Source organism: Rhagoletis pomonella, unplaced genomic scaffold (assembly GCF_013731165.1).
Source record: "Rhagoletis pomonella isolate Grant_MI unplaced genomic scaffold, Rhpom_1.0 Rhpom_scaffold_00003, whole genome shotgun sequence".
NCBI lineage: Eukaryota > Metazoa > Arthropoda > Insecta > Diptera > Tephritidae > Rhagoletis > Rhagoletis pomonella.
In genome coordinates, this window is record NW_023458557.1 from 37,327,166 (window position 1) to 37,337,014 (window position 9,849).

General features: G+C 41.4%; 1 protein-coding gene across 1 annotated transcript; it reads left to right on the plus strand.

Moving 5' to 3' along the window:
* The first annotated feature begins 3,583 nt into the window (after window positions 1-3,583).
* On the plus strand, window positions 3,584-9,213 carry LOC118736208. Its single transcript, XM_036466296.1, has 6 exons — window positions 3,584-4,312; window positions 4,361-4,510; window positions 4,688-5,398; window positions 5,469-7,711; window positions 8,318-8,651; window positions 9,157-9,213. Exons 1-6 carry the CDS (start codon window positions 3,584-3,586, stop codon window positions 9,211-9,213), a joined length of 4,224 nt encoding a protein of 1,407 aa, XP_036322189.1.
* The last annotated feature ends 636 nt before the right edge of the window (window positions 9,214-9,849 follow it).

The following is a 9,849-nucleotide window of genomic DNA, read 5'->3' on the forward strand; positions in this document are numbered from 1 at the left end:
TCTCGATTTAAAAATCTTTGTTCTTAAGCATAGTATTTTATTCCTATTTCACGTGAAAAAGCTGTTAAATTGCACGTAAAATTTGTTTCTCTGAAATTCCACAACATTTCCTCGGCAAAGTAGTATTCTGTTCACGCTGTGAAAAATCTTGCAACATGAAGCTAGCAACACAATTTTCGTGACATTTTTAAATACACGTGTACATTTTAAATTGTGTGAAAGCTGACAGTTTATAGAATTCAGTAGCGGCGAAAACAAGGGGAGGTAAGTGGTTAACCTTACACAAGCCGATCGTAAAACTGGCGACGCAATTTCAGCTTATGCCTGTTGGTCTTGGCAAGAATGTAATCTCTCAAGGTTTAGCTTAAAATGGTTCCAGGGATACACCCTGTGATCATGTAATTTTCCGGAAGGTATCGTACCCGTTTTTCTGTACATATTTCCATTGGAAAAATACCTCATCTCAGTATTCTAGGTAAATGCTTCCAGAGGTATCTATGCGACACCATAATTTTAGTTTATATGGCTTATACCGCTAGCTCTTTACAATGGCTACGAGATCGTTTTCATATACCCCCATTTTTCATAGGTTTGGGATTGATTTCATTTACCTCTATTTCAAGTTCTACGGTGGCACGCTGCATTTTCCAATAAACCCATATTTTTCCATGAGCTTGAGATTGACTTCATATACATACGTATATCCATACCAAGTTCGAGGACTCTACCATAAATACTTCCAGAGATATGTACTATGAAAAATTCGATTTGTATGGGAGGTTCCACACCCCCTTTAGATATCGGTTTTGTTTTAGCCTATAAACATTCTTGGAAAATTTGTGTCCGAAATTAAAAAAAAAAATCGGTATAGCCGGTATGGGCATTGCGGCTCCTCAAGGGAAATGAACTAATGATTGCAAAAAATGAAATCAAACGTCGTAGTTGACCAAAAGAGAACATTAGACTTCATTCTCTCAACTTCTCAGAATGTAGTAAAGCTAAGAAATATATAATAAGATAGGATATATTTAAACAGCCTCCAGAACATTTACCAAAAGACGCCCCTGAACTACACAAAACAGTTTGATTGAAAATTGGTGTTTATCTATTTATTTTATACTTCACTTTTGGGTGTGTCAAAATTTCTTGTGAAAACAATATGTGTTGCTGGAAAAATTTCACCACCCATGAGTCCCAAGGTGAATTCCATTTGTTGTTAAATGGACAAAGACAATATGTATTAAATAACACATCGAAATGTATGATTTCAGTGTCTGAATTATATCAGAATCATCGTATCCGATATAGAAAACTACATTGTGAAATAATCATGAGGACACTAAAAAAAATTTAAAATATGTTCACTGAAATTGTATTAATATTAAAATAATGATTTGGCAAGTTGTTATTGAATTTAATGTAAAATTTAAACGTTTTTAAGATAAGATATTAATTATTTTTAAAAGGTAAATATTAACACAACTATTTTATTTATAATCCCAAATTTATTATATAAAATCTCCCACATCAAAAAACTTACAATTGGGTAACGCCGCTTCGAATTTTTCACAATTGAGCAATTGTCAAAAATCTGCTTTTTAATCAAAAAGTTGTTTATTGAAACTACCTTCTTTTTTGTATCATTGGTTCATCTTTTTGACAATATTTCCAAATACATAGTTTAACGTGGAAGTATCACACAATTTTATAATCAACGTAAATGATCGACAGTTAATAGTTTTAAGTATGGCTGACCTCCAAAAAGTCAATTGCTTTGCATACGTACAAAGTATAAGGTTCCATAACGTCGAACTACAAAATATTGAGAATGTATACTGTTCCAAAACGCATGCGAAAAGTTATCGAAACGCATCGCTAGAGCAATCAGCGCATCAGAAACAAAGTTGATGCTTCGTTTGTTATTGGTTAGCATTGGTGTTTTAGAAATGAAAAATTCAGAAAAATTGTGCACTGCTATATTGAATATTTAAAATATGCAATGTATATGGTTGCAATGTGTCACAAATCTGCATATACAAACAGTTTGAATACTGCAGTATAACAGTTTCCAAACATTGTATTGATACGTTTTAGAAGTCAGCCTATATATCGTCGCTAGAATAATGAAATAGTGTAACATGAAAAGTATAGTTTTGAGAAAAACGAACTGGATGTTTTTATAAACCATTACAAACCATACAAATACAATTTCGTTTTTCGGGAATATATTAGTGAGCCAAAGAGATATTTAAGCAAACTAAAGATTTTTCTAATGGATTAAAGGATTGTCTATCCAATAGTGCAATTATCGAATAATAGTGTATGTGGCATTTACACTGGTTCTTTATTCGAGCGACGATATAGTTGTATTCAAGTTTTCTCACTATATCTAAGATATTTTTCTTCATTTACATACGTATAAGTATGAATGTGCATTACATGATTTTTTGGTTATTGACAATAATAAAAAGTAAAGGTATGAAACCAAGTCAAGTTGTAAGTTTTTTGTAACTTGATACTTTGATACTTTAAAAAAAAAAATAGTGATACATTTGATCTATCTTTTGTTGTCGCGGCAACACTGGTTCTCATATAGAAATTATGTTTTGTTATAGCCCATAGGACACGACTGTACTTATAGTTTTTCTCCATCACTTCGCTTATTACTTCTTTTCTAACAAATATAATACAACTTTGGTATTCTTCAAATTACAATTTCCAGAAGTTATAACTTTGTTGTTTTTTGATCGAATTAAAAATTTTCTTCTCTGTTTGAATGATACGAGTTTTACTCTCTAACAAAGAAAAAAGTTTGAAAATCGTCCGGAGAAAAGCTTAGTATTGGTCTTTTAATTAAGAAAAACGCAAGTTTTTCATAGAATTTTCATTTCCTTCACGCCCCTATTTGATCGCGATACAATAAAGAAAAATTATTTGATTTTTATAAAAAAGCACATCAAAACTAGTTTTTCAAATGTCATAAGTAGGGCCCGGATTTGTATGCACTAAAAAATCAAAAATATGCACTTAAAACTCCAAAATATGCACTAAAAACAAACAAACTATGCGAAAGGATTTCTCGCATTTTTTTTGCTTTTTTAATTTTTGTTATTTACTTTTCATATTGTATTACAAGTTTATAATTAACACAAGGATATATTGCAATCTTTAGTGCCACGAAAAACTTAAAATTAATTAAAAACATATGTTGGCTTCATATCTGCCAGTGCACATATGGGTTAAACGCACTGCTGCCAACCTTTACAACTATACCATTGTAAATGACATTTGTTCTAATTCCTTCCTTCTTGCTAAATAAAAAAACGAGCGACTATCAGCAGAAGCACACGCGTTTTTCATTTTCCAGTTTGAAACTCTTGGTAATATTAACGTACATTATTTTGGTCCAACGAACCGGATTCCGCAGTCGGGACTGAAGCATATCTTTAAACAATCCACTTTTATAATTTAACTAATCTTAAAGTCTCGCGACTGCACGACGTAAAAAGCCCAAAAATCGTTGCAACGATTGCAGCACCTACATCGTAACCTGCAAATTTGAGGTTACGTTGGACACGTGATCATGACGGTCAAACTGCGCGATGCAGCGTTGAAGACCATCAAGAGATACTTGGCTGTTTCCATCAACGAAGCCAACGGATTCAGTAGCTCAAAAATTGAAGGCTACGTGAAGCTTCTAGAAGAGCAATGGGCAAAGTTCACGGAGGCACAGGATGCGGTAGAGGTTTCATGTGGAGTCGAAACGATTGATGCTGAAGAGCAAGCGCGTGTGCAGGCAGAAGCCTGGTACGTGGAGGCGCTTTGTAACTTCAAGCAAGTGCTTAGTCAAACATCGTTGCCTATCGCCAGTACACCCACGGCAGTAACACAGGCTATCGAGACGTCGACTACGGCAGTGCGCCTACCCAGAATCGAGCTTTCCAAATTTTGTGGTGACTCAACTGGGTGGATTCTATTCCACGATTCGTTTAAGGCATTGGTGCACGATAATACGACGCTCTCAGGCTACCAGAAGTTGCACTATCTTCGCAGCTGCCTTCAAGGCGAGGCGCTGCAGGTCGTCTCTAACCTAACAATTTCGGAGGCAAATTACCATGTGGCTTGGGATCTGATTTGCTCAAAGTATAAGGTGATGCGAATCATCGTTGATAGTCACTTTCGCGCAATATTCAACATAAAGCCAGTTACGAACGAAACAGCACAAACACTTAAACACGTTCTCAATTCAATGTTGCAAAACATACGGGCTTTGCAGGCGCTTGAACGGCCAGTAGAGGCGTGGGATGATTGGGTAGTATATTATCTGTTATCTAAACTTCCACATGAAACCCGGAAACAGTGGGAGTTGTCATTCACGAATGATAAGCTGCCTACATTCAACGACTTGCAAACATTCCTCGAGAGCCGGTGCCGATCGCTAGAGGTACTAGCACCTGGTAGTGGCGGACCAACCAGCAAAAGGGGCAGTAATGCAGCCGTGTTGCATGCGGCAAGTTCATCCAATCGAAATTCGCCTCGCCACACGCAATCTTCAAGAGCCGATTCATGCACGTACTGCTCTTCTCAGCACAGAATCTACGCCTGCAGCAGCTTCAAGGAGCTAAGCCCGCCTGCTCGAGCACAAATCATCAAACAAAGGGAAGCATGATTCAACTGTCTTCGTCAGGATCACAAAGCATCAAATTGCAAGAGCACGTCCAATTGTTTGAGGTGTGGTCGCCGGCACCACACGCTACTCCATGAAAGCTACAACAACACGAATAGCCCTTGCGAAACATCAGCAGCGGCAGCTGATACAGCATCATGCGCTGCACCTGCACCCAACCGGGTGTCTAGCGAAAAGCATACTCATCTAGCAACTAGTTCTCTTGGTCCTGTCAATGCGCTATACCGAAGCCACGACAGCGTCCTTGCTGCGCTGCCGACGTCAGCGCTGGCTTCGTCACAAAGGGCAGCTGAGCTCACTACTCCTGCAGGGAAGCGGGAGTCTAATGGAGCAGACATCAATTGTAATAGTGCACCAGCTGCACCGTTACCGATAACAGAGTTTCCACCGTGCGGCACATCCGCATTCTTGTCACCTGCTAAAGACCAGGCCCCCAACAGAGATGTTCAACAAGCAACAGTATGGTCGCAGGGTGGCAATATGACATCACACTACGCCGAAGCAGACAACGCCATATTACTGGCTACCGCAGTAGCCAATGTACGTGACTACGTCGGCCGCTGGCACGCTATGCGCATACTTTTCGACAGTGGGTCGCACGCTTCATTTGTCACAGAGCGTTGCGTACAACAACTACGTCTTCCAAGAAGATCATCAGCTATCTTGATCACAGGCATAGGCTCTACGCCAAGCGGTAGGCCAAGGGGTGAGGTACTCCTTACTATCGCGTCATCGCAATTACAGCCGTCTTACGTCATCAACGCCTTTATTTTTGCCAAAGATAACTAGCGATCTACCTACGACCTGCGTGAGCGTCGCAGATTGGCAGCACATCAAAGGACTTACACTGGCAGATCCGCACTTTGCCACACCAGCTCCCATCGACATACTCATCGGTATGGACGAAATGGAGCATTTTCTGACTACTGATCTACGCAAAGGCCCTCCTGGTACACCCCTGGCTCAGCGGACAGCACTCGGATGGGTTCTCTTTGGACGAACCAGAAATCCAACAACTACTACACACGCGGAGGTCCCGAGCCTACATTGCGATGTAGATCTTGTTAAGATTTTAAGCAAAGTTTGGGAGCTTGACCAGGTCCCGCATCGGCAACATCTCACGAACGAAGAAAAGTTCTGTGAAGATCTCTTCGACTCAACACACCAACGTGCGGCAGACGGGCGTTTCATTGTGCAGCTACCTCTAAAACCTTCTGTGCCTATAGGCGAGACCCGTTCTGTCGCATTACGCAGTTTTTACAGGCTTGAGAAGCGATTAGCTGCAAACGAACACCTACGTCGGCACTATGTGGAGTTCATGCATGAGCTGTTGCGGTTGGGTCACATGGAGTGCGTCCGTGATAGACCCTCATCCTGTTATTACATGCCTCATCACGCGGTATTAAAAGAGACAAGTGAAACAACAAAATTAAGAGTTGTGTTCAACGCATCGATGAAATCCTCCTCAGGTTTTTCGTTAAATGATGCATTAATGGTTGGCCCACCATTACAACAAGAATTATTTCCCATTCTATTGCGTTTCCGTATGCATCGTTATGCCATGACCGCCGATATAGCGAAAATGTACCGCCAAGTATATGTTCACGAGAAGCATGTGGATTTCCAAAGAATCGTATGGAGAGATGCGCCAACCGAAGAACTGAAAGACTATCGCATACTTCGTCTCACTTATGGTACAGCTGCTGCAAGTCACTTGGCTGTGAAGGCGTTGCAGCATAACAGGGCAGAATTTCAGTCCTCTGCGGAAATCATTCTACGGGATTTCTATATGGACGACCTCCTTACAGGAGCTCATACCGCGGACGAGCTTGTGTTGCGTCAAAGTGAAGTATCTCATTTACTCTTAGAAGGCGGATTTGAGCTGAGGAAATGGGCCAGTAATTGCAAGCAGCTTTTGGATAAGATTCCAACATCCACAACGCCGATAAATCATTTGTTAGCTGAAAACGGGGAAGTGAAAACGCTGGGGTTAACGTGGAACACGTCTCACGATTACTTGACGTATGCGGTAAGTCTTAAGACACCTCCTACTATACTGACCAAAAGAGGTTTCCTGTCGGATGCCAGCACTACTTTCGATCCGCTCGGTCTAATCGCGCCTTGCACTATAAAGGCGAGAATTTGGTTTCAGCAGATTTGGCGCACTGATGTCGATTGGGACGAACCGGTTTCCGATCAAATAGCGAAAGATTGGTACCTTCATCGTGACGAGCTTCGATTGTTGTCTAACCTTAAATTAAACCGTTGGCTGGGTATGAGCCCAAATGCGCACACCGAATTTCATGTATTTGCAGATGCTTCGGAGAAGGCGTATGCGGCCGTGGCCTATGCACGTACTAAGTACTTAGACGGCAAGATCGTGGTCAATCTAGTTGCATCCAGGTCGAAGGTTGCTCCGCTGAAAACTACAACTTTACCCCGACTGGAGCTGTGCGCTGCTCACCTGGGAGCAAAACTCATTAAGCAGATCACCGCTTGTGTGTGCTCGCCAGAAAGTCGCATGTTCGGGTGGACAGATTCAACTGTGACATTGGCTTGGCTACAAAGTCACCCTAGCCGATGGTCTACATTCGTGGCGAATCGCGTGGCGGAAGTGCAGGAAATACTACCCTCCGAATGCTGGGCGCATGTCAGATCCGAAAGCAATCCTGCCTACTGTGCCTCCAGGGGTATGTCGCCATCGAGTTTGCTGTCACATAAGTTGTGGTGGCACGGTCCATCGTGGTTGTCGTCATCTAGCTACGTACGACATGAGGTCAAGCGACAAGATCACATCACTCAGCTTGAGTTGCGTAAGAAAACTGCTGCCGTAAATGTAGCTGAACCATCGCAGCAATGGACCCTTCTCGAAAAATGCTCCTCATTCTCGAAGCTGAAAAGAGTTACGGCCTATGTGATGCGCTTCATCGACAACGTGCGCAGTTGCGCGCAAACAATGCCTCGCAAGCAAACAGGACCCTTAACCAGCAAAGAAATCCAAGTCGCAGAGCTAAAACTCATAAGGTACACTCAAAAGTTCTACTTTTCCAATGAAATTTATCTTTGTAGCGCCAAAAAGCCACTTCCACGACGTAGCAGTCTTTTGCAGTTACAGCCGTTTGTTGATAAAAGCGGTATCCTTCGTGTTGGAGGCAGTCTGAAGCACTCCAATGTGTCGTCTGTCGTAAAACATCCTGTAATATTGGCCAAGAGCTCTCCACTGGCAAAGCTAATAGTGGCAGATATTCACAAATTTACTCTACATGCTGGTCCTCGGATTATGCAGGTTGTCCTGCAGCGGCGCTATTGGGTTGTTGGTGCACGCAGTTTAATTCGAAACATATACCATAAATGTGTCAAATGTACCTTATTAAACCGTAATACAGCTCAACAATCAATGGGGAATTTACCCGAAGCTAGGGCTACATACGCTCGTTGTTTTACCCGCAGTGCAGTAGATTTCGCTGGCCCTTATGTGTACAAATTTACACATGGAAGAGGAGCGAAATCCATCAAAGGGTATATATGTTCTTTCATCTGCATGTGCACTGGGGCCATGCATCTAGAGTTCGTGGGAGACCTGTCGACGCCCGCTTTTCTCAACGCTTTTAAACGGTTTATAAACCGCAGAGGCTTTTGTAAGGTCATGTTCTCGGACAACGGCACAAATTTTGTGGGCGCCGAAAAGCATCTGCGCAACAGTTTACAACAGTGCATGACTGATGACAGATTTCGGTCATTTTTTAGCGATCTGAACATTGATTGGCGTTTTAACCCCCCAGCCGCACCCCACATGGGTGGCTACTGGGAGATTGGCATCAAACGTGTTAAGTACCATCTGAAACGTACATTAGGCGATACTCTCCTGTCATACGAGGAGTTCAATACGTTATTGACTGAAATTGAAGCTTGCGTGAACTCTCGGCCTTTGTGCGACAACTCAACAAATGTTAGCGACTTGGAGGTACTCACACCGGGGCACTTTATAGTGGGCGAACCCCTGAAGTGTCTCCCAGAACCTGAGGATCAAGGGTTCAATGGAAACCTTCATCAGCGATGGCAATTAATTTCCGCAATGAGACAGGATTTCTGGCGCCGATGGAGAGATGAATATCTCGTAGGCTTGCAACGCCGCGCCAAGTGGTTCCGACCGTCCCGCAATATCGAGGAAGGAGATGTTGTTGCCGTCTTTGACAAGCCTACCCCGCCGACAAAGTGGACGCTTGCAAGAGTGGTAAAATGCCATCCTGGAGACGATGGTCTGGTAAGAGTGGTCACGCTGCGAACGCCAGATGGAGAATTCGTACGGCCCACCGTGAAACTTTGCCTGCTTCCTACCAAAGGAGATTTGTTCTCCGAGGAGAATTTGTAGAGCCTTACTTACGAATACATATCCATTTAAGATAAAAATTGCCCTTTTTAAAATTAATAATCTTTATTGTAATTTCTTTCTTGTTGAACTTATCCAGGTAGTTCAAAGGTGGCGGTATGTTGGCTTCATATCTGCCAGTGCACATATGGGTTAAACGCACTGCTGCCAACCTTTACAACTATACCATTGTAAATGACATTTGTTATAATTCCTTCCTTCTTGCTAAATAAAAAAACGAGCGACTATCAGCAGAAGCACACGCGTTTTTCATTTTCCAGTTTGAAACTCTTGGTAATATTAACGTACAACATATCTAAAATTGTAAAATATGTATTAAAAAATTAAGCACTTAAAATGAAAGTAAAAAATTCATTAGCAATAAATTAAAAATACATACTTATTTTGCATAATTTTTATTTTTTTAATTTGCTTTGTTTAGGGCTTTATTGGCAAATAAGGTAAATAGTTCTTTAAAATCTTTAAAGTTAAAGCTTTCCCTATTGGGCCGCAAAAACGTTTTGTATAAGCAGAACGTTCTTTCTACGTCAACACTGGTGATTTGGATTGCTATGAAGCACGCTAGGTTACTGGGATTATAGCTATTAAGCAGGGATCACACGATTTGTACATTTGTACAGATTTGTACATTTTGGCAGTCACATAGTGGCGTTGTTTAGAAATTTGAGTTCAGCTAAATAAACGAATTTCCGAACAACACCACTCTATAACTGATTTTTCCTTGATTTTTTGCCCAAGTTAAACCATAATGGTAGTAACAGCAGTCTCCACA

Coding starts and splice junctions, on each gene's coding strand:
- LOC118736208 (XM_036466296.1), top strand. CDS start 3,584: ATGACGGTCAAACTGCGCGATGCAGCGTTGAAGACCATCAAGAGATAC. Junction 7,712..8,317: donor GCAGAGCTAAAACTCATAAG/GTACACTCAAAA, acceptor TATAAACCGCAG/AGGCTTTTGTAAGGTCATGT. Junction 8,652..9,156: donor CAAATGTTAGCGACTTGGAG/GTACTCACACCG, acceptor GAACTTATCCAG/GTAGTTCAAAGGTGGCGGTA.